The 25,013-nt window shown below is 38.6% G+C and overlaps 2 protein-coding genes across 4 annotated transcripts; one reads left to right on the top strand and one right to left on the bottom strand.

Moving 5' to 3' along the window:
* Window positions 1-9,400: 9,400 nt before the first annotated feature.
* ankzf1 (ankyrin repeat and zinc finger peptidyl tRNA hydrolase 1) lies at window positions 9,401-14,689 on the top strand. 3 transcript variants are annotated; one of them, XM_053328751.1, is made up of 16 exons: window positions 9,401-9,437; window positions 9,794-9,934; window positions 10,544-10,662; window positions 10,755-10,857; window positions 10,955-11,160; window positions 11,249-11,358; window positions 11,495-11,648; window positions 12,468-12,690; window positions 12,786-12,884; window positions 13,013-13,174; window positions 13,296-13,427; window positions 13,517-13,790; window positions 13,876-13,987; window positions 14,081-14,248; window positions 14,331-14,401; window positions 14,551-14,689. In XM_053328751.1, the coding sequence occupies exons 2-16, from the start codon at window positions 9,823-9,825 to the stop codon at window positions 14,675-14,677; spliced, it is 2,172 nt and encodes a 723-aa protein (XP_053184726.1). In that variant the 5' UTR covers window positions 9,401-9,437; window positions 9,794-9,822; the 3' UTR covers window positions 14,678-14,689. The 3 variants fall into 3 exon arrangements, with proteins under 3 accessions (XP_053184726.1, XP_053184725.1, XP_053184723.1); XM_053328750.1 differs by having other exon boundaries at window positions 10,523-10,662; window positions 13,016-13,174; XM_053328748.1 differs by having other exon boundaries at window positions 10,523-10,662.
* Window positions 14,690-15,289: 600 nt separating this feature from the next.
* On the bottom strand, window positions 15,290-20,950 carry glb1l (galactosidase, beta 1-like). The gene is made up of 16 exons (XM_053328752.1): window positions 20,830-20,950; window positions 19,828-19,997; window positions 19,582-19,732; window positions 18,961-19,021; window positions 18,786-18,880; window positions 18,510-18,690; window positions 18,360-18,418; window positions 18,137-18,258; window positions 17,579-17,619; window positions 17,355-17,473; window positions 17,187-17,261; window positions 17,003-17,092; window positions 16,764-16,877; window positions 16,447-16,578; window positions 15,619-15,831; window positions 15,290-15,518 (listed from the first exon to the last, which is right to left on the bottom strand). The coding sequence occupies exons 1-16, from the start codon at window positions 20,932-20,934 to the stop codon at window positions 15,315-15,317; spliced, it is 1,932 nt and encodes a 643-aa protein (XP_053184727.1). The 5' UTR covers window positions 20,935-20,950; the 3' UTR covers window positions 15,290-15,314.
* Window positions 20,951-25,013: the final 4,063 nt, after the last annotated feature.

Below are 25,013 nucleotides of genomic sequence, written 5' to 3'. Positions count from 1 at the left end.
GGAAAAAATGACACAAGGGGGTAGGAACAGGAGGGAGGAGACAATCTTTACAAGGTTAAGAATAGGGCATACTAGATAAAACAAAACATTATTCATTGTGGGAAAATATGAAAGTGGGAGGTGAAATGCAAAAAGTATTAAAACAAGGGGAAGAAAATGAAAAAATAGAGAGGGCAGGAGGAGTGTCTAGCATCAGATATGTTTTTGAGGTTTTGAGAGCAGCAGGATTAGATAAAATGATTTGACGTTTTGATTGATTGTTTTGTTTTGATTTTGTATTCATGAAATATTAATCTGTAAGACATTGCAGTGATCTTTGCAGACCAAATGGTGGCGGTTATACACGGATATAGTCTGCTACCGCCGTATGAAGACAAAGAGGAAGAAGAAGACTGAGCGATACGATACATTTGTAAAATTAAATTAAAACACACTACAACGAGCGCATTTTCTGGATTTATACAATACCATAACACCAAGGTAAGTTTACGTTAACCTGTAGTTGACTGTTACCCAATTAAAGTTGGACCACTTCAGCTTCTTTGTTGATGGTGGCTCAAATGACGTCAATTTAATCAAGTTGCAAATTAACATGCCAATTAATATTAGTATAACACTCTTGCGACTCTTTTATATTAAAGCTGGGTTTGCTTGTTAGCTCTGTTAAATAGCGTTAAGTTTAGTAACGATGTGTTCGCTCTGGTTAATTAAAGGTTGAATATGTAGAATATTTATTAAAAGCTATATATTTTTTTTAAATAATACAGCCACGGGGCGTTTTGAGGGGTACAGAATGAAAGTATTGCTTTTCCATAAAAAAAAATATTTAGTCTGAGTTAATATTTTTAAATTTTTTTGACGGGTTCAACAATGACGTTCTGACACGTTCTGTGTACATTGTACCAGCCAATTAACGGCCGGAATTGCGGGTTGCCAGGGTTGTCTGTTGTTCCGGTGCAGCTACTGTAGGCAGGCACTGGGTGAAATGGAGTTGTAAACAAACACGGCCGTGTTGGACTCACTAAAACCAGCGTTTTTTGCTCTCAAGTACAACTTTTCATCACAAAACTTCGAAGGTAAGACAGAATATCTGTTAGTCACTGTAAATAAGTGGTTGTTTACCTTTGTATGCTGCTGGTTCACTGAGTTTTTAGCGCAATAATAGTGGTACTGTTGAAATCGCCAGGGTCTTAGCTTTCATATGAGATGCTATTTGTTTGTGTACCATGAAGTATCAAAACGGTAGCAATGGAAATGTGGAGAGTGGGTTGACTTTATTCTGACGCTATTCGGATTTTGATATTTGATCATTAACCTCTTAACGCACGCTGTTCCGTTCACGGGACTGGACGGATGTTAGGAGGTAGCCACAGGGTCTTCTGAATGTTTTAAACACCAACCCTTAAACATATATACTCATGCCGTACATTGTTGGAAAGCTTAGATTGTTCTGATTCATTCAAGACCACTCACGACTTATATGGTTGCTCACAGCCGTAATAGTATTACCGATTAGCTCGGCTAGCCACTCAGCTAAGTGAGAAAAGCTATAATCTCTACATACCTTCAAAGTCTTCCCTTTATCCACAACGATCATCTTATGACTCAGGACTTTCTGTACAGCTCGCCAAGTATCCATTCTTGTGAAATATGAAATCCGTTTTCATAAAACCGGAATATTTTCCTAAATATGTCCATGTATTTAGTCCAACACGTAATGTAATAACACAAACAAACCATATACGGTCCGTGACTAGATGTTTACGACCGTGAGCCTCTCCTGCTTCTGACGACACCACACACCAGCCAATCGGTGTTTAGGATTAGGCAGTACATGCAGAGACATTGCTGCTACTCCCACTGGCGTTACAATGTAATGTACCTCGGTGGTTTCAAGCATAATGTCTCTGTTTCAAGTCAGTTACAGCGAGGGTATGTTTGCTTCCTGTTTTCAAAATAAAAGCACCAACTCTATCGTTATGGTTTTCTTAATAATAAAAGGCAACGGGTGTTTTATTTTGTAAAAATGACCGGAAGTGCGTTACTCGCTACGGCTAACTTGAGTGGCTCCGAATTCGCAGGAACAAAACTTTAAGCAGATGTTATTTGGACAAATTAGCGTCACATTGTGGATCTAAAGGGCTACTTTCTAAAGTGGTAGGCTATATTTACAGAGTTAGAGCTAAAATAAAATCCGGCACCGGACCTGGCAACCCGACTGCTGGAATTACTTTTTGGTTGTTGCGACTACGATCTCGAGACATTAGATGGCGTTGTTCTGCTCATTCTACATATTCTACCTTTAACTTACAGGAGCGAGTCAATCAGCTGCAGCATGCTGTTGAAGAAAGCAAGCTGAAACTGGAAGAAGTCCAACAGGAAAGATTGTGTGCAGAAAAGGAGAAAACTAACTGATACTGTTATTAACACTGGTGTGAAAGTCTCAAAGGACGACTTCACAATTTTTAAAACAATAGTCAGGTGCCTAATTGAACACTGAAACAGGATTTTCTTGCTGTCATCGTTCCTTCTGTTCATATTGGCCATTAGAAGATCCCTTCATAAAACTCTTAGAGTGATGGAGGACAAAATCCACATGGCTCCTTCTCAACCACTCAAATTGTTCAAATCAAGTAATGTTACAGTCTTTTAAGTGCCACCATCCCTCTTTTGTAACTATACTTCCATCACAGCTCAATACAGAAATGCTGTGTGAGGAAACACAGAGAGAATTTGATTTCAAGTTTGTATCTGGCAAAAAAAATCAGTTATTCACATGAAAGTATTCTTAAATATTGTCATTTTGTGTAGGTTTATTTATTTATTTATGCTTTATTGGACCCAAAATTTAAGGAACGTAAAGGTTCAATCTGAAAAATCAATCTCAATATGGGTGCTATAAGGTTCCATCCACAAAGCATTAATCAGTGCTGATGGGGAACTGGAACAGTTGTCCCAGGTGGTAGCTGCATTGGATCAGAGCAGTTTGTTCAAATATATAAGCTTATTGATCTTGGCAGGTTGGACTTTGGGCTTTGTTTTGAAGTATATGGACTAATGAACAGCTGATAGCTACTGTGGAAAGAGTAGCTGTCAGCTATAGCTGCAGTAAACATTAAACAGTTTGCTCAAACCAGAAACCAGCCCATCCCAGTGATGGGAAGAGTGGAGGGTAATGAGAACACGTGAAAAATAAAAGGGGTAAAAAAGATCAGACTCAAGACATTGACTATTCAACAGACAGTGACATGGACAGGCAGTTTGACAGGAAGAAGATGGAAATGTGTCAGAGGAAGAATTTAAGAAGTAAAAAAAAAGTAAAGTAAAGGATCAATGTGCAGGTTTTGGATCACAAAGTCCAATCAAGCTATCAAGTACCATAACATGAGAGTTAGGAGATATCCAACATGCTAAAACCCCAAGCAAATACAATGTTAATGGTATTTTTGTCAGCTGACCACCAAACTAAAATCTATAAAGCCTGTAAGAGGTAAAAGTGTAGAGGTTATCAATTATTATTGTCATCAGAAATCTCAGGGGAGTACTTAAAAGCCAATTTAAAAGGAGAGAAAGAATTGTAATAGAGAAAGGTGAGAAAATGATGTTCTTAGGAAATGCCATGCAAAAAATTGCCATGCTATTTGTGTTCCCAAGTAAAAGTGTATGAAAGACCACTCTTAAGATGCTATAAATGTCAGAGAATGTCGATGTGGAAAATGTGGTAAAAATCATGATATTGAAGGATGTAATGGACATGTTAAATGCTCCAACTGTGGGGTGCACATTTGGCTGTATGTCGAGAATGACCCCATTATGCTAAGGCTTATCCATACAGAAGGTCAGGTATGAGAGTTAGATTTCATATGCAGAGGAATTGGGGGAAAAAAGTAACAATAGTCAGGTAGCTGCGACCTGGGAGGCAGTAGATGACTCAATCCTGATCTAAAAGAAGGCATTTCTTGCATTTCTTTTTGAGGCAGTGTGGAGAATTAAAGATGTGGCAAAGAATAAGTCAGATGTTAGACAGGAGGTAATTTCAGTGGCAGAATAATTTTTTTGGGATCAAAGATGTTCTCACTGAAGCACTGTATAAGTATATGCACGCAGGAATAGCTGAACGTCCGCAGGTAGCCAGCAGCCAGAGAAAGGACAAGTCAGATGAGGAGTACGTGTTTACAGATGAGGGTGAAAATAAGTTCTTAATTATGTTTTATGTCCTGCAATAGATTGCTAGCAACCTACTAGCTAATGATCTGGTATTAAAAAGATTTGATGTGTACAGGACAGTTGGCTTAAGCCATGTTTATATTTTGTAATCCTGGGTATGAATGCTTAAGGGCTGATGGAGCTAACAGTATTGGGGGAGTGGGGGTGTCATGCCACATTTCTTTAAAAAAGGTATATAATATTGAAAAGTAAGACATGAGACACTGAATTTGAATGTGTGATTGTTAAAGTGTGGTCACCACAGTCAATGATCTCTGTAGTTTACTTCTGAAGCCCTGGCCTATGGTTGGAGGAAGAGAAGTTAGGGAATTTTCCATTTTAGATGCCACATATTGGGATACATGGGGTCAAGCATGGTTCTTGAGGTCACTGAAGAAACAGCACTTAATTTTGGCAAATAGAGTCTTTGCTCATTGAGGTGCTGAGCAGCTGTCTGTCTGTGGTGTTTTGGGGAAAGTGGGAGACACTATGATAACACTGAAGCAGCGTTACTGTGGTAACCAAGGTCAGAAGATGTGACTGTCTGACAGATGTGTAACTATGTTTCCTTGTTTGTAGAATAGCAAATCAATAGACTAATTCCATATGCTGTAGATGGATTGAGTTTGACCATTTATGTGCATAGGGTATTTGTGTCACCATCTGTTAAGGGTTAAAGACTATCAACGGAGAAGAGTTTCCTTAGTATTAAGGAGGCATCCTGCAGCAGAAGCGTGTATTGATAATTCCTTCATTCTTCTTGGCCAAACATCAATAAACATCTTCAGCATGAGAAATCTTGGGCTCCTGTGTATTTTCTCCATTGATAAATTAACCATTGATGAACACATTCTCTGTATCAGGTATAATGGATAAAGTCGATGTAGTATTAAATGTTGGTGAACCAACATGGTTCCAATTCAGTCAGGCAGAAAAATCATGCACAGACATAACATTCACATCAGTTGAGCTTGGTTTAGTGGGGGAGGGGATATAATGGACACATTAAGCAGGTTTGGTAGGACGGTAGTAAAAGAGCAGGATAATATGCCAAGGAGATTCAATTACTCAAGGTTATGGTGGGCAGAATTTGAATTGAAGACCTAATCAGAGATTCGAAATGTAAGTAGTGAGGATGTAGATAGGTGGAATAGGCCACTTTGTGGAATGTTAACATTTCAGACGAGTTTATACCAAAAACACAAGTCAGATTGTACCATAGTGGAATGATGCATGCACTCCTGCTGTATATGATCAAAATAAAGCAAATAAGCGGTTGAGGAACAGTCCATTGGAAAGCCATGCAATTGAATATAAGGAACTGTGCAGGATGCAGGGATAATATAAACGATGAAAAGAGTGCAATGCTTTAGGACCACGAGCTATGAAGTTATAGACTTTAGTGCATTGAATGGCACGGGTGTACAGGACCAATTTTACCAAATGAGGCACAGGAGGCAGTTGACAACAGAGCTAAGGCAGACATGCCAGCATAAATGAAAAATAATATTCATAAGTATGTTTTCATTAGTGTATAATCATCTGGAAATAAGAATCATGTTCTTGTTACCTTAGAATGAGCCTTTCATATTTACTTACATACTACTCTACATGTCCTCTTACACAGACCCTGCCATGTTTCTATGGTAGCCCAAAACAGACAAAGCCACCATAGGTTCTCCTACAACACTTTGAAGGGGAAGGTTACAGTATTCAGATGGCTGCAGATTGCAACCTCACCACTAGATGTCACTAAATCCTAGAAACTGGACCTTTAAACAAGCCATTCAGAAAGGGAGACACAAAACACTTGGAAAGGATGGATTAGGTGACCAGATATTTCACCATCTGAATGATCTGCTACTAGAGAAGATATTAGTATTAATCAATACAATATGGGAATACTGTGAAGTAAATGTGGCTAATAGTCCTCCCAGGGAAGTGTAATCAGCCCAGTTTTGTTTAATGTAATGATCATGATATGTTTTAAGTGGGAAATTATTTTGACCATATTCATAAGCAACTACAACAGGCATTGGATAAAAAAGTGACTGCTTCAAGTAAAAGTGTGTGGTCTTTGGAAAGCATTACAACAGGACCTCAGGCTATATAACAAACCTGAGAAAGTTAAGACAATCAAATTTCTGGGTGTCTGGTTTGAGGAGAGAAAAACATGGAGGGTACATGTAGAGAAGACATTTGCAAAAGTGTGATGAAGTCATTAATGCCATAAATGTCTGGTAGGAACTGACTCGAAACCAGATAGAAGAGCATTAATAATGATATACAGGGCAATCATAAGATATGCAGTTAATTTTCGGCGTATGGCATATTGGACAATAGGAGGAGGTGAACAAATGCAGGTTTTATTTTTCAATACAGTCAACACTGAAACACACATCAAATATAAGAATGGGCAGGAGAGACAATGTCGTAATAACTAAGCTGAGACTGGGTTACTGTGCACCGAATCCCGGGCTGGCACTAGTTGGTAAGTACCCAAATGGAAAATGCATCTGTGGAGAGGCAGAAACTTTGAATCATGCTTTGATGGAATGTATCACAGAGAGACGCCTCGTGCAAAGCAGAGCTGGCAGAAATTGGAGTCACAGATTATTAATCGAAATCAACACTCATCACTGAATATTGTGAAACAATAAAAACTATCATTCATTTTCTCCATTGCCCTGAAATTAACACAGGGATTTAACTCACTCAGTGGAGTTCTACAAATGACCTGTGGAGGGCAGCAGTATGCCCTTGCTATGTCTAATCTGCCACAAGTTTCATCGAACAACAACAACTTGGTGCTTGGAATGGAGACCAATCACGTTCCTCCTCTTTACCGTATGACCACATTGCTCTGTGATTATGGTTAAATTCCCCAGAAACAGCAGTAGCCTTTGAAGCCAGTTTGACATAGTGGCCAAACCATTCAATTACCAAGTTATGTGATGCTATTGGGCCCAAGAACATTTTGCCATCGACTTGTATTGTAAAAAAGACGTCTATAAAGAAGCAGATGCAATTTTTGAGTGTCACAACTCCCACAAAGTGACTTGTTTCGCTATCAGAATCTGATCTATTCAGTCTGATAACATTTTGTAAGACTAGAAGAGACGCTCGATTGAGTAACTTGATCTCCATTCAAGTTAGTTGGAGGGCTGAACTGGATGTTAGCAGTCTCAGCTGACAGAAGTCTCTAGGGGGCATGCTCCTTGGACCGTGCGCATTATGTTCACAGGAAGTGGCTTTTTTGGCTTCCAGATCTCTTTATACATCCTTGGATTAAATAGATTTAATTAATTCATGTTGCTCAATCTCAAGTTTTGAAACCTTCAAACTGATATTTTATCAAATTAATTTTGTATAAAACAAATTCCGGCTAAGTTAAAGTCAGTTTTTTTGTTTTTTGTTTTAATTCTGCTTATTATTATTTATTTCTGTCAAGTTAATTATGTCCTTCATTAGCAGGGACACTGCTAAATATGCTTAATCATTTTCATGTTCCTGTCCAGTTCTGGGACCCCTAAATCACTCAAATCAGAATAACTTTGAAGTGTTTTAAGTCCAAAAAATAGTTGCTATTGAAATATTTAGGCAAATTATTAGTAGTATCTTTTGACCAATAATGCAAGCTAATAAACCTGTTTCACAATTTAGGTACTACCATCTGAAAGAGGAACCACCTTACTTCCCTCTGGTGACATGATAAAATCATCTGTAACAACAGGAACAATCTTATCTTAAAAGCACAGCTAACATCTAAAAACCTAACCTGTCTGGATATTTTTCAGTTGCATGTTAGAGAATTCAAGAAGGTTGTAAAAACCATCTTAGGCATTCTTATGCACAAATGTTCAGGCATTTCTGGAGTGGTAGTGCATCAATCCATCTGTTTTCTGTATAAGAAACTTGGCACACCTTGGACAGGTAGCACACAGATACACAGATTAATTCACACATATGGATGATCTAAAGTCACCAGCTCACTAAGCATAGTAGTTCAGTATTTTTGTATCCAAAATAAAATAAGGCATTTATCATGTTTCTTAGGAATACATAGTAAATGTTGATGCCACATTGTCAACCTTAAAATATGCACTGACCAATATTTTCCATATTATTCACCAATCAGTCCACTGAAAGTTGGTCATTGACATCTAATGCTGCTGATTCCCTAAGACTCACCACACCAGCTCCTTTAGCTCATTGCTTTGTTTCACCAAGAAAAGATGTTTGCATATGAATATCACTTCAACAAAACAAAACAAACTATGGGATGGTTTATTCACCTGGTTTGAATCACAGGCCTGTATTTACATAATAATAATAATTATTATTGTTTTTATGATTATAACTGACATTTATATTTCAGACCTTTATCTTTTTTAAAGGGCTTGCCCACCCATTATAAACCCACACAGGTGACTTTCTATCAATCTAGTGAAAAGTACATTATTCCCCTCTGAAAAGCAGGACTGTGCAAAAGTCATAGGCACTTTAGATGTTTAGATTCTTATTCATTATGCAAATTTATTATGCAGCATGAAAACAACCCTAACCATACAACCAGACTCATAAAGAACCATCTTCAGCAATAAGAAGAAAAAGGAGTCCTTCAACAGATGGTATGGCACCCACAGAGCCCCGATCTCAACATCATTGAGTCAGTCTGGGATTACATGAAGAGACAAAAGCAGCCGAGAAGTCTGGAAGAACTGAACTGAAACAAGTTATTTAAGATGGTTTGAACAACCGACCTGCAGTAACTTGAAAAACTCAGTGCTGTAGAACTCTGGAAACTGTTGCTGTTTTAAAGGCAAATTGTGCTCACACCAAATATTGATTTCATTTAGTTTTCCTCTGTTTAATGAACTTTAAATTAAATGATAAATACAAACTAGATGGCATTATTTGCAAAAGCATCCTCACTTTAGGAGAATATCACTTTTGCACAGTACTATAACTCTCTGTAGGTGTAATAATAATTACACAAAGAACTAGTTTAACATGTACTGAATGTACAGCAAAGTAACTTAAACTAAATACTAATCACTTGTGTTATAACAGCTCTTGTAATCTATCCATGGCACTAACAGGGCTGGGTTGTAACCTTTGGTCGGTGAACGCCTTTTTTATTGGCGCTCTTGGGCTTCCGTAGCTATACGAAGAGGACGGAAGTGTCGTTCACAACTCGTCGGCGTTGCTTTTTGAGGCATTTTCTTACGGTATGTAGAGTAACTATTTTAAGCTAGTTAATTGTAACTTTCTTTATATACCTAATGGTAGAATATGTAAACAGCAGCAGTCGCTAAATGAAGACTGTGGTTATTATAAGTGACTAAACACGTGTTTAAAGAGCACTGCTGTCACACTCACACATCAGCTAACATAAGGTTTGCTTGGTAGAGTAAAAACAGTACCAATAGGTGTGTAAGGTCATGAAAGTGATGTTGTCATGTCCGACAGAAAGAGGAGTTGCCGTCTATTTAATTATTGTGGATGAGTTAGAATAAAACGTGTTATTTTGGATAGCAGCAAACAAAACTTACAGCAGGTTTCTCTGGCTTTTAAATAACTACAGGTCATCATGAGGTAAACAAACCACCAACAATGACGGCCTGTGCAGACCACTGCTCCATCTTTGGCGTCAGCCCAAATGATGAGTCTCTGATGGGACTGAGAGAAGTAAACCCCATCCAGAAACACAGAGAAAACAATGAGGGTATGTGATGCTTTAAGTTTAGTTAAGTGTGTGATTTGGTTAAAGAGATAGTTCAGATGTACAGTAGCTTTAGGGAACGTTACTGTTTTTCCCACTTTCCTAGAATCAGAAAAAAGCATGCCTTATTTGGTGTAGTCTTAAGTGTATCAAACAGCAATATTAGTGCTATATTGGCTCAACTATTGAGTGGCTTTGTCTGAGGTGAGCGGTCTAAGTTAGTCAAATAAAGTGGATATCTGCTTTTTAGTAAAACAATTCTGTCTTGTTTTCATGTTGATTGACAGTGGAAGGAATATGTCTTAAAGAGGGAATTTGGCACCAAAAAAGACAATAACTTAATAAGATATCAACTTGATTTGACTAATTCAAATGGCTGAAGCTATAGTTTGCAGAATCAGTGATAATATTTTAAGTCACTTCTCAGAATGTACCTAACAATACCACACTGTTTTATTTCAACATGTTTTATTACTTACTAAATGTTTTAATTATGTAAAGTACTTTGTAACTTTGTGATGAAAAGAGCTGTATAAATAATGCTGTTGTTTCAGGACAATCTTGAAATACCGTGAACCCATCCTTTAATAGTTGTGTCTGCCTTCAACACAGGGTTGGAAGACAAATACCCTGAGGATGACAGACAGCGGGAGTCCAGCCTGGTTAAAGAAGTGTCGGACAAGATGGTCTGCTCAGCTTGCAGATGCTCCTTCACTAACCGCGAAGAACAGGTAAACTCAAACACTCCTCTTTTCATATCATCTAAAGCTCCATTCATGTAGTGAAGACTGTATTACACATGCCTGGGTTGTTACAATTTCAGATGGAGCACTACAAGCTCGACTGGCATCGCTTCAACTTGAGAAAAAAGATGGCTGGAATGCCACCGGTCACAACGGAGGAGTTTGAGAAGAAAACTGGAGCTGGTGAGAAAACCACAGTCCTGCAAATCTAGAATGGAGATGAAAAGTGGGGTTTGTGGGATTGTTAACAGTTAACTGATTTTCAGTCATCACTTTACAGGAGACATGTCAAGTATCTCAGGTTCAGAGTCCGACTCAGAGAAGTCAGATAGCGATGATGGGGGAACAAGCAGTAACGTCACCGGCACAGACAATGAGAGCCCAGTTGAAACCAGTTTAATCACTGGCCGGCCCTCCAGCAAGGTGTTTTTCCAGAACTCAGCAGGACAGTATTTATCAGTGTACCGCTGTATTCTCCAGGGAAAGGTGAGGCTTGGCAGGTACACTGCATATGTAACACCCATATCTCTACATATTGTTGGATGTTTAATGTTCTGTTCCTGCAATATTTCAGTCTGATGGAGAGCTGGATGTGGGATCCTCCCTAAAGGCCATAAATAAGGAGACTTTATGGATCATTCTCATGACAGGCGGTGGCCACTTTGCTGGTGCTGTTTTTCAAGGGTAATATAACTATTCTTTTGCTTGTTTGATTTTAGCACCATCAATATCTGTTACATATTATGGCTGATAATTGAGTGCAGTAGGCAGTAGGACATTAGCGTGTAACAACCTTCTCAACAGTGTATTTATGTTACAGAAAAGAAGTCCTTCAGCACAAGACTTTTCATCGTTACACTGTACGTGCAAAGCGAGGGACTGCTCAAGGACTCCGGGATTCTCAAAACCGCAGTCACGCGCCAAAATCTGCAGGAGCTGCTCTGAGACGACACAATGAGGCAGCGCTAGTCAAGGTTACAGTCCATTTAACAGCATAGTCATTTAACCTTAAGAGTCACAGCAATGAAACCTTTCTATTTCGTTCACAGAGGACATTTCATTCAACATATTAAACTATCCTTAAAGGCTGACATTCAGGATCCACATAATCATGATGAAAGTGTTGAAATGCATTCGTTTTTTTCTACCAAGTTAATAGAGCTTCAAGAGTGGCTTTTGTCAAGTACATTTTTATTTATAATGCACCAGACCACAACAGAAGTTATCACATAAAACTGGTCTAGACCACCATCTGCCTTGACTGGTTGGGTTGAGAGAGAAAGACGAAGGGGGAGAGAGGAGGGAGAGAAACGGAGAAGCCCAGCAACAACAGGAATAATAACCATAACAACAATACAAATAATAGAAATATGATGATAATAACAAAGGTAGAGCTGGACCGAGGGGACAGCAGCTGGTCTGCAGCTGAAGGTAACCTGCTGACAAGAAAGCAATAACTCCAGGAAGATGCCAAGTTACTAAAAAAGTATTAATGTGAGTATGCTGCTGCAACCAAGCAGCATAAAAACTGATCTTTTATAAAAATAGCTGTGATGTCTGTGTTATGTTGGGCACAGTTGCTTATTCCAAAAAAACACAGTCAGAAGACTTCCAAAAATGTACGTTTGACTGTTACAAACTTTGATTAGATAGTCTTCTCAATTAACACGAATGTAGTTTCATTTATTTTGGCTTGGTGTGAATTTCCTACATTTTTTTCATTTCATGCACCTCGTTCATTAGGTGAAGCAAGTTTTGTCTTCATGTGCCAACACTTCTGTAATCTTTTGCAGGACATTCAGGATCTTCTGTTAAGTTGGGCTGAACACTTGAAAAAGGCCTCTGTGATATTTGTACGAGCCCCAAGCTACAATAAAACCATCTTTTTTGGTGGTCGCGGGGCTCCACTGGACAAAAAAGACCCCACAATCCGTACAATTCCCTTTGCCACACGCAGGGCGACCTTCCGAGAGGTACAACGGGTACATGAGGTGCTTTCCACTGTTCAGATTTATGGTGAGCTGAATTATGTACTTGGAATAATAACATGCTTGCTCATTGTTGCTCAACCAGAGTGTAATCAATACTGTCGTCAAAATGTGTTGATGCAGGGAAAGACACAGACATGTCTGCAGTCTGCAGTACATCTAAGAAGTTGTGGAAAAAAACTGTAAAGCCTACAGTACAAATAAACACTGATCAAGAGAAAGGTGAGTTGAAGAGGTTAAGACAGTGGATTTACACCAGTTTTACCCCTTCTGTTGAAATTTCTGTTTCAGTAACAAAGCTTATTACTGTAAAATGTGGTACAACAGCACACTTTTTTTTTTTGTAACAGCAGAAGATCACCATGATAGCGCAGATAGTGAGGAGGATGGGGAGATCCAGCTTGAGATGGTGGAGATGACATTAAGAACTCTTGACCTCAGGGAGTCTGAAATCCAACCCTCCAGACACAGAAGGAGGAGAAGAAAGAAGGAGCCCAAAAAGGATGATCAAGGTGGGTCTAATCTGGTGTGACATCATATAAATGGTTTTCATTCATGCATTATGATAATCCAAGAAATGCTTCACACAAAACTTATGCAAAGTTTACAAAATTTCATATTCATATTTGACAGATGTGAGTAACACAGAAGCAGACAAACAAGACGAGGAAGTGCCAGAAGCTACACCAGCAGACGGTACGCCTCAGGAGACGCAGTCAAAGAACAAGAGGCGGAGGAAAACACAGAGTAAGAAACAAATGGAAGGTGAGTTAGCACTATTTTCTCTGTATTCATTACATTACACTTCTTAATGTTGCAGCTTGTCACAATTCTACTTTCTGCTTCCTCTTTAGAAACTGTGACTGATTCGTGGGAGTACAGCGCAAGTGATGCACTCTTTACAGCCTGCAAGGTTGGGGATGTGGACACTCTGTGTAGCCTCCTCCATCTATCTGGAGAAACACAAGAGCAGCCAGAAAGCAATACTTCTGATGCCCAGAATCCTCTCACTCTCCTTAATAAGCCCATAGACTCATCAGGGTTCACTTTGCTGCATGTTGCTTCAGCAGCTGCACAAAAGGCAGTAGTCAGGTTGCTCCTGGATGCAGGAGCAGACCCAGCCCTCAGGTATGAAAAAATAATGAAGTCAGATGTTGTAAAAGTAAAATTACAATGCAATAAGCTGCATTATTTCTGTAATATTCCTTCACAGGGATAACAAAGGGCAGACCCCATATATTGTTGGCCCTGACAAAGACACTAGGAACGTTTTTCGTAAATACATGGGCGAGAATCCTGACAGATATGACTACAATAAGGCACAGGTAAGTAAGAGGCTTACAGTCGAACTTTTGATATGTGTCATGTTAAAAATTCAAGTTGATCATTTCTACACTTGCACACATGTACAACTCAAGGTTCCAGGACCACTAACGGCAGAGATTGAATCCAAAATGATGGAGAAGAAAAAGGCTCAGAAGGCATTAAAAAAACAGCGAGAAAAAGAGCAGAAGGAGGAGAAGAGAAAACATGAGTTAGAGGCAGAGGAAAAGAAGAGGTTTGCATCTCTCACTGATCGTGAAAAGGTGCGTTAATGTGCATTTGATGATTTATATTCAAGTGATTGTTTTCATTTTAAAATGCTCACGGTTTGCTTTTTGATTACAGAGAGCTTTAGCGGCAGAGAAGAGGCTAGCAGAACAGATCGCTACAGCAGGAGCCAGCCTCTCTAACGTCAAGTATGTTCCATATTGTCATAGAACCAGATCATAATGTAATTAAATGATCATTATCATAAGCAGTCCATTTTGTAAATGATTGGTTATGCAACAATGTTTACTGAAATTTGTTGTGCGTTTTTTCTGTGTTGGTTTTTGTTTGTCACCAGGAGATGCTGGCAATGTGGGGAATCTCTGCTTGGGAAGGTCCCATTTCAGTACCTAGATTATTCGTTCTGCACCCCCAAATGTGTCCAAGCGCATAGAAAATCCAACGCTCCTCCAGGCAAGACTTAACACCCACATGGAAAATTTTAGTTGGCAGAAACTACTTCCAATATGATAAAAACTGCTAATATAGCTGTGATTTTCCAACATGCTCATGTCATTTTCCACTCTGAACATACATTTCAGATTTGACTATGGTAGATGATCTGAGATATTTTAATTCAAACACAGTGGATACATATACTGTATCAAAACAGTCAAATGTGTAATTTATTCACAGAATTTGTAATTATCAAATGTCAAGTAAAAAAGCAAATGCAATAAAAAAAAAAAACTGGAATACATAATTTACTAATGCATTTCTTTCCGCATGCCTCGGGGCCTTTTCAAATTTTAAGACAAGGTCATTATTTTCACTGTTTGATTTGAAGATGTTGTGTCTAAGGCTAAAGCTGTCGACGTTAATTCAGAACTGATAAATGAATGCCTACATATTGTCATCTCAAGTGATTAAGAGTAATGGTGCAATAGAAATAGTGTGCAACAAAGCTTTGTTCCTGAATTCCCTCATATTTAAGGCAAATTGTTCTAATTTGCTTCACACTGTGTTCTGATTTCTTGTGAAAAATGTTTTATGATGTGATGAGGTATGATGCTGAGTGCTGATAAAAAGGTGCACTCAACAGACCAACGTTAGCAAACTCTGTTAAGGCTTTTTAGGAGTGATACTGAGCTGAGGCCTGTTCATAAAAAGAACCCTTAAGTGTGCTGGTGCCCCCTCCAGCTCCAGCACCGTGATGTTGTTGGGCATGGTGGTGCTGAGCAGGGGTCCAGGGACGTAAAGGGTCTGCTGAGGGCCCCTGGATGGCCAGTATCGTCCCAGGTTCATTCCATTAATCCAAACCTGACCCTGATGGGAAAGAAAGGAACCATGGAAACATTAAAAAGACTGTTCAAAACACCCTTGCATGTTTTGGTATGAGGTAAACCCACAACATTTCTTGCTTTACCTTAGTCCATTCAGGGAGCTTGAGAAAGGTGTCCCATGCCAGGCCATTGGGCTTTAATGTTCCTGTGTAAAAGGTTGGTCCGACTGAAGGTTCCTTCCCCAGAGCAGTGGAGGACTGAGGCCATCCACCAGCGATGGCTCCATCAATGTCCAAAGGGTAGATATTCCAGTCAGTCAGTATGTCTTTACCCAGGATCAGGTTGCTCAAGAGGCCCTGGAGCACACATATAGTTTATCAGATAGTATTTGTGTGCAAGTAGGTTTAACTTAACAAAAATATAACATAAGAGCAGATAGTTAATTGTTTATATTAAATTAAAAGATATAGAATGTGTATATTTGCTATAAATTCTAACCGCAGCTGTCCCTGTTACATATGCCATCTAAATATGACTCTATCAACCTATATGAGTCTGTTTGGGATCTTTGAGAAACTGGGCCATCTTTGACAGCTCTAATGATCATGCAAATATACCTGACAGATAAGTAAATATATTGAAATTTAAAAAGTAGTTACACACATGACATATGCCTGTTGATGAGTTTTAACAAAGGAATACATAACTTAAATATTTAACATGACATAAATATTTACGTAGTTGGTTTAATACTGCGTAAAGATAATTTACATTGTCTATTTACTGAATCTAAAGATAAAATAAGGAAATAGGAAAACAATCTGGCTATTTTTACACATACCACATTGAGGTCTGTGAGACCTAAAACAAGGAAGCAAAGACAATGTCAGCAAAACACGAGGGGTTTAAGAAGCGGCTGTATGTGTCTGCTGTAATGTATTATGTATGGGATTGGACTTTTTCCCCCTTGCCTTGTAGTCATTGATCTTGCTGCCGAAGTTAACCCTGCCCATGTTCTCAACGAGGACGTCCAGAGTGTCCCCCTGCTGTCCAGTGACGTTCATCACCAGCGTAGTGTCTCTCACCAGCAAACCCCGGTAAACCTGTTCACACACTCTTGGTCATGAATGAACATGAAACAGACTACAGAATAACCATATAAATATTTTAACTTCAAAATCTGGCTTTTTTAAAAAAAAAATTAACAAGCTTGCTTGGTCTTAATCTGTGATATTTTCCCCCTGACCTGGAATCTGACTGACAACAAAAGTTCATTGTGAAGGCTTACCCCATTGACGGACACATATGCACGGTCATGAACCCCATTCAGTGGAGAGATAAGTGGTGTGGGCTCTGAGAGGTCCCTGGGCAGCGTGGTGCGATACAGCATGTATCCATAGTACTGTAACACAATAGACATGACAGGCTGCAGACACAACAGTCTAGAAGTTCTCCATGTTTCAAGAGGTTTACAATCACTACATCACCTGTCCCTCCCCTGTTGTTGCCTTCAGACTGACACTGTACCTGTTTCACCTGTTCAAACGTCAGAGGGTAACGGGATTGGATTGGCCCCGTGGGTGAGAGGGTCTTCACCAGACTGCTAAAGTTACCTATCTGAAACAACGTTTGCATCATTAACGTAAATCACTACAACCATTGTATGCGTTGCTCTGAAATGCTTAAAGTAATCTTGTCATCACCAAATTACCTTTCTCAGAGTCACAAAGCCATAGGCAAACTTAGGAGTTGCTGGCGGCATGGGTCCAGAGGGAACCTCTCGGAACTGTAGAGAAACAGTGATGCATTAATCATATAATATATACACAAGTTTAATCAAGACATCAACCTTGCTGGGTGGCAGTTCAATCAGTGGTACCTGCTTAATGACATCTCTGATGGCCAATAGCTTCTCTGTGGGGTCTCCTGCTTCAGTCAGCGGCGCGTCGTAATCATAACTAGTCACTACTGAGCGGAATCTGTTGTCATGATCAGCACCTTTGGGACAGAGCACAGTAGGGAGTCAGAAGAGACGACTGAGCTTTTATCTCCAACGTCATCACATAAACAATGATACTTATGGGAACAGTGAAAAGACTTTACCATTCCAGTAGCCAAAGTTAGTACCTCCTTCAAACATGTACCTGGGAGGGAAGAAAGAAGGGTAGACTGCATGACATGATGGAAATCTACTGCTTATCAAACAGACAGCTTGACCTTTTGGGAGCATTTTTAGCTCAAATTGATGAGTCATGCATCTAAAAGGATAACAAAAGATGATATTCTGTATTATTCTTATTGTTAACAAATCTAATGAAAAGACCAAAACCAACAAATTGATCTGACTAGCAAGTATTGACTGTGTAGTCAAAGCCTGATGTATTGGATTCCCATGTGCCATATACCTCCATTGTTGTCCAAAAACTAATAAAAACAGAATGAAACTTTGTATGTGACCTATTTTTAGATTTATGTCTAAAATGCCACAGACAAGGTAAGAAAGTCAAAAAGTCAGAAAGCAGTAACTAAAAACAACACATTGTTGCTTTTGGTCTTTTCTTGGGATTTGTTGACACTAAAAATACAGAACAAAGGCAACCTTTAACCATTTGTACCGAGAGGAGGAAAGTTTGGGAGTACTGAAGGTTTGGGGAGACATACATGTTGACGCTGGCCCCCATGGTTAGCATTTCTCCTAGCACTCTGCTGACCTTCTGAGAATCAACCACAGCATGCTGATCTCCCCAGTGGTCCAACCAGCCAGTGTAGAACTCTGAATTCACCTGTAACATAATTTGAAACATTTCCACAGGATACTTTAAGTTGGATTATTCTACAAACAAAGTATGTCAATAATTTATTTTAAAAAAATCATGTAACTAACCAAGGGGCCTCGAGGTTCAAAGCGTCTTTGCCGGGCAAAGGCATCACTTATGTTGTTTTCTGAATAAGGGAATAAATAAAAGACATTCATCTTTTTCTATAATAACTTCAGACTGGGAAGTTCCTTCTATCTCTTTCACATACTACCAACCTGTGCCAAAGTCTATTGTGGCGTATATTCCTTGTAGAGTACCGCAGGTCATTTCTTTGTCTGTGTTTCCATCAACGGTGAACAGGATTGTCTCCTCACCCAGAAAGAAGCGAAACAGAGACCGCAGCTGACGCATGTAGTTGTAGTCACACATATGGTAACTCCCATATTCATTTTCAACCTGTAGTTTAGAAAGATGATTAATCAACACTATATTAATGTTTCAACCATTTAAAAAAAAAAAAAAACCTCACAGGTACACGCTTAGTGCTTTACCTGGACACTAATGATGTTACCCCCATTTATATAGAGCCTTGGCTTTATTTTGGGGAGGAGAACAGCAAGCCAGTTGCTGACTGCCTGCATATACTCTAGAACAGAAAAAAACAATTCAGTGACAACATAAATTAGAAAAAATATATAATCAAAGACATGTATTTATATGTTATACCTGTGTCAGCTGAGCGCAGCACAATGTTTGGTTTCATTAGTAACCATGCTGGCAATCCACCCTGAGAATAAAGGACAATGTCTCTATTTAGATAATAGCAACAAAAAAGAATCTATATTTTTAAAGTTGGGCTATGTATTACACATCAAACTTTCAGTTTTTGCCTCTTACCAACATGTTTCTTCACACCAAATATCAAAAGCTGTCTATTGCAGCATTGTGACAGTTTACCTATTCTTACATTTATTATTAAAATCCTGATTTATAATAAAAATGTAAATCATATTTTTGCCATATACTGGATTTTAGTGTTATGAGGAATGTTTAAGTTATAGACATTAAATATTACACAATTTTAAAATGATATTACAGCTTACTTTGAATGCAAACCCTCCAGTTTGAAAGATTTGGAACATATTTCATGTGTTTGTCTTTGTTGGCATTGAATCTTTTAAAATCATAACCAGGCATATACATCCAGAGTCTTTGAAACACTGGGAATATGTTATATTTCAAATGTTATTCTTTTAATATTGTTGTAATATCTTTTGTATGTCTGTGGTTGCTATAGAGCAGGTCCAGTTTTCTAAATTACATTTCTTATTATGTTCAATTTCTCACCATTTCCCACTCTGCACAGATGTAAGGACCTGGACGCAAGATGACAAGAAGGCCTGTCTGATTGGCCAGATCCAAGAAATACTCCAAATCTCGGTCTCCAGTGAAGTTGTGCACCCCCTGTACTGTTTCATGGAAGTTCCAGGGCACATATCTGTGTGAAGAATGGGGAAATGTAGTCAGTAAAGAAACAAGATCACCCAGTCACAAAAGAGGTATTTAAGTATGAGATTCATTACACTTGCTTACACTTGGATGGCATTGAGTCCAGTCATATACATCTTTGTAAGTCGATCCTTCCAGTAGTACCGGGGGATTCGGGAGTAGTGGATGCTGCCTGAGATGTACTGAAAATACTTCCCATCTTTCAGGAAACAGTTGTTTTGATAGTCTATGGTGAAAGATTTATTTCCGGACACCTGCAAAAGAGGCATTGTAACTGTTCTGAAAGGCAAAGAATATTTTAAGACTATTTTAAACTTGACACAAAAGTGTGTCATTCTGGAGTGAATCTGTAAGATTACACACAGTTCAGTTTTGGCACCAGATATAAAATCTAACCTTCAAAATAAATGATATTTCCCCTGCAGATACATTCTTATCAGTTTACATCTGGTGTTAATTTCTTGTATTAAAATATTGCAACTATGGATTATTTACATTATCTATTAATCTGCAGATTATTTTCTTGATTAACTGATTTAACGTGGTCCATAAATCTCAGAAAATAGTAAAAAATGGCTGTTACAATTTCCAAGAGTCAAAGGTGACACCTTCACTGGTCTTATTTTTGTCAACCATGTGCAACTAATGATGACATTTCACAAAATTGTGAACATTTTTGTACTCAAAACGACTAATCATCTATTAAAATAGTTGGCATTCAGCCTAACTTTCTGTCAGTTGACTGGGCCTGATTGCTCTATCCAAAACCTAACGATATAATGTTTAATATCCCATATGAGAAGCTGAACCCAGTATTTTTATTTAATTTTGTATTTGTTTTTGGCTTTCGCTTAAAAATGACAAACACAATTGTTATGAAAATAGTTCATGGTTCATTTTCTGTCGATCTACTAATTGATTCATCGTTGCAGCTGTTTGTTTTTTAAACAGTAGACTTTATTACCTCTGCGTTCAAGCAAAATGTCCAAATTATACAAAACAATGTCAACTAAAATGTGTTGCTTTTTTTGGATTATCATGTGACTCCTCTGTTAAAGACTAGTCCACTTTTAGTTTCTTTCTTACCAATTTCCCACTGATAGATAAACAGGCGAGGCTCACTGTGACGAAGAGGAAAACACTCGCAGCCATTTCCGCTGCCTGCCTGCGACGCCTGAAACTAAAACGCATCCATCACTAGTTTGGCTCACGCTATTGCAACTTTACATGTGAAGTTATGAAGCTTTCAGTATGTCTAATGCTTTTAGTGTTTTAGTGCAGCCGCAACATCATCACGTGTTGCTCCGTCATGTGAGTCACGTCGGCCATCCGCAGGGTCTTAAAGCCGGTTAGCTCACCTGAGCCCTCTAATGTTTCTATTGTGTTCACATGATTAATTATAACAAGTATGAGGTCTGTTGTTCAAATTGAATCAAGAATAAAGAGCTGGAAAAATATTCAGTCCAACGTTGAAACAATGACAATAGCCAGAGTTAAAAGTTAAATGTTCATTAAAAACATTACCGTTAATTTAACAAAACACTGTATAGTTATTTGTGCACTATGGGTAAGGTTATGTTTGTAGTAGATATACATCAATATTGGCTATGCATACAGAGCTTTTTCTTCAATTTTGTTTTGTTAAGTCTCATGTTTTGACAGAAAATATAAAATCACATCACATCAATGTAAGTAATACATGTAAGATACAGTCTGTGAGTGTATCACCACAGAGAGCAAGTCTAAATAAATAGTTTAAAAAAAATCAACGACACAGGCTAAGAAAAAAACCCCAACATCAACCCAGAAGGCTACCATATGATATAATGCTGTCACAACATGTGTAACTGTACATTAGGCTGAGAACAATTACCATTGTGTTTGTCACTGTAAGGTAACAAAGCAGCCAGTTCAGGAATAGTTTGCTTTATTGCTTTATTATAGCAGCAGGACCAGGCTCTGTGTCTGTGCATCTTTTCATGTTGTGTAATTGACACTTACATGTCAACCTCTAATCATATCATAAAACTTGAATGTTTATTCAAGGATCTGTGAGTATTTTTTAAAAAAATCAGATCCCGGCTTTTAGTATTTACTCTGGAAAATTGCCAGCCACCAGTGACGTGCTTCATTTTGTTGATGAAATGATAACTAGTTAGTGTAATTATAATAAATCAATTTGCAGACTGTCTTCTACTGAAAATTAAATGTTTTCAATAACTGTATATTCTTTTAAGGACAGTAGATGGCGCTTCAATACCACAATGAGAATGCTGGTATTGTCCTATATGACATGGGATAATGTCATTGTTTCATAAGAAAATATAAGTTTAAAACTACAAGTCAGATCAAGGATCTATTAAAAACATTATCTTTATACCAAAAGGAAGCTTATATTATTCTAAACATGATAGTCTTATATATTTTAAAACAAGTTGATTTACATTAATGTAATTTAATGTTCAGAACAATGCGCTGAGCTGCTGAACCATCTGTTTTTATCTATTTTCAGTGATTTGACTATTAAAGTAGCCTGCTTTGTGTCTGTTAAATTACACTGTCCCAGCCTAACCGACAGATTTTTCCTGTCTTGTCACGATACATGAGTTATTTGCTTCCAAGTGTGTTGACATACTCAAGGAAGGTCAAACGTACATCTTAGACACATTTACTGCAGGCCCCAACATCATTATGGTTCCATGGAGATCTTAAGTGGAAGTGAAGTGGTTGATGCTGTAGTGGGTAATAGAAACAGGAAAAAACAGCATCTCTGTCTCATGTAAACATAAAGCAGTAAGTCCTGGTCATTTCGATTCATAATGTGTGCATGTGCTTGCCGGTGTGTCATTTTGTTTACACACACACACACACACACACACATGCACACACTTTTAGAGACGATTTTAGTCCCACATCCTCAGCACTAATTGTCTATACAGTAATTTCATTTCCTGCTCTAACTCTTTATTCATCAGTCTCCATTTTAAGAAGATTGAAAGGGGATGGAGGGGTAAGTGTGTGTGTGTGTGTGTGTGTGTGTGTGTGTGTGTGTGTGTGTGTGTGTGTGTGTGTGTGTGTGTGTGTGTGTGAGTGTTGGGGGAGGGGGGGGAACAATTGCTAATGGCAACTGATCTGAACTGCAGATAGGCTTTGTCTCTGTGGCTCATTAGCCCACCATCAAACAACAGTCAATTGTCCTGGGAATGAGAGGAAGAAGAACATACATTGGCTTGTAATTTGGTTATGAGTGTGATAGTGCCTGAGGAGAACTTGTCAGTATGGCAGCTTTGGAGCCCCTTAGCTTGTAGAAAATGGATGTTCAAACCACAAAAAAACCCCAATGACTAATGCACTAAGGTCAGAACCACTTACTGACTATAACAAGAGTGAGAGTCTAAAGGAAGTGACTGAGACTAATGCAAACACATTACTGCAGTCACAGACACTGTCAGTTGAGATCATGTTGCACTAACTACACTGCACACCTCTGCAGTTACCCTTTTAATTAATATACAAAAGTACAGACCAGACCTGCAGTAATTGAACATGCCTGTCCCTATTTGTGATGGGAGGAAAGCACTTGGCCTGGGGTCGGGCGTCGGTCTTTAGTAAAGTCCTCTTGTCAGAGTCTGTAATTAGACTGGACTATCCCCACCTCTCCCAGAATAAGCCCTCTTTGTTGTCTCTGGTGGAAGCAGGTGTATTCAGATACCCCTACCCCCTTACAAACTCATTGCCTGAAAATACAGTTCAGCTTACTTGGTATGACTGATGTTAAAGGAGGAGTCCACAGATTTTTAAACGGTCTATGAAAAATGGTTTACACATGACACATTTAGAAAAAGCTTTTATTCAAAATTACAATGTACCTCTCATTCACCTCATGCACTCACACAAAGATGTTTCAGTGCAAGGTGCTCGCCTGGCGAAAGGGATCAGTTGGGGTTCAGTATTTTGCTTAAGGACACTTCAACACGTGGACAGGATTAGCTGGGGACCCTTCCTCCAACCTTGCAATCGAATGACAAACTTGTTCTTCCTCGGGAGCCATCGCTGCCCCAGTTGTACAAAAATGGCTATAAAATATCTTCTGAAGTCTGAAAACATGACCCTAATGATGTCAGGGTTAGAAAACTTTATAACACAAAACCTGTGCTAAAAACTGCTAAGAGAAAAAAATGAAGTCATGGGAAGTGTAGGATCCAGTGTTTTTTAAGCTTGACTGTAGGGTATAGGCATGAAGTTAGTGTATATAAAGAATATTTTTTTCTTTCAGGCATTCTTTCTAAAATCTTCAATTCAATTCAAAACACTTTATTTGTCTCCGAGGGGCAATTTAAAAGGCACGAGGAGCAGCATCATTTAAAAAAGGACAAACAGAACATCAAACAACATAAAATCATCTGTCTCTAACAAGTCTCACAACTTTATGTAAATTCTATAATAAATTAAGCAATGAGGCCCCTGATTGTTATTATCACTATGGTGACTGTCCTGAACTGTTGAAATGTTGAAATCAAAGCGACTAAGTACATTTACTCAAGTAATGTAGGCCTACTAAAATTCATTTTTGACATCCTTCCATTTAATGATATCAGTGCTACAACACATATAACTACTGCTTACGCTGAAGATCAAAATTTAAATACAAATCCAATGCTCACCTTATATGAAATATGATGCATTCATTGTTAAAGTAAACTATACAACTAGACTTAAAGTTTTCAGCGCCATGTTGACCCGCTAGAACATTAAATTGCTGCTTAAATTGTATACTATATAGAGATAATAATTCACTAATATTACAGCTGCAACGATTTGTCGATTAAAGCTACTCTTACCTTTCTTGCATTTCACACAGCACATTGAAAAAACTTGAACAGCAACAACCCCTCCTCCCTCCCTACACCGAACGTTATCACATATGATGTTGTATGTTAGATTATGCAAAATAAAAATAACTTTCAAGCAGAAACTCTGCGACCATTTCATCCCTTTTTAGCTCTGGATGAAGCTTCATCAGACTCCTCCATCGCTCGACAGCAGAGCCGATGTTGATTCTTGTTTTAGCTCTTGTTGCATCAAGCTCTGTTTTTGTGGTGGCTTTTTCTAATGTACTTTTATTTTTCCCCGTGGGAGCGACTGGAGGTGGAAGCTGTGGCCCGCTTTTGTCTGTCATTATCAGTCGTTAGTCTGTTTACGGCTATCTCCTTGTATCATGTATGTATTATAATGCCGTGGACCCACAACAGACTCTCTTCCGGGTAGGG

Source organism: Scomber japonicus, chromosome 11 (assembly GCF_027409825.1).
Source record: "Scomber japonicus isolate fScoJap1 chromosome 11, fScoJap1.pri, whole genome shotgun sequence".
NCBI lineage: Eukaryota > Metazoa > Chordata > Actinopteri > Scombriformes > Scombridae > Scomber > Scomber japonicus.
The sequence above is the reverse complement of the archived record's forward strand: the minus strand, read 5'-3'. Positions and strand labels throughout refer to the sequence as shown.

Coding starts and splice junctions, on each gene's coding strand:
- ankzf1 (XM_053328748.1), top strand. CDS start 9,823: ATGACGGCCTGTGCAGACCACTGCTCCATCTTTGGCGTCAGCCCAAAT. Junction 11,161..11,248: donor GCTGTATTCTCCAGGGAAAG/GTGAGGCTTGGC, acceptor GCAATATTTCAG/TCTGATGGAGAGCTGGATGT. Junction 12,885..13,012: donor AAACACTGATCAAGAGAAAG/GTGAGTTGAAGA, acceptor TTTTTGTAACAG/CAGAAGATCACCATGATAGC.
- glb1l (XM_053328752.1), bottom strand. CDS start 20,934: ATGCGTTTTAGTTTCAGGCGTCGCAGGCAGGCAGCGGAAATGGCTGCG. Junction 18,259..18,359: donor TTGAACCTCGAGGCCCCTTG/GTTAGTTACATG, acceptor ATTATGTTACAG/GTGAATTCAGAGTTCTACAC. Junction 15,832..16,446: donor GCAAGATCAATGACTACAAG/GCAAGGGGGAAA, acceptor TGTGTGCTCCAG/GGCCTCTTGAGCAACCTGAT.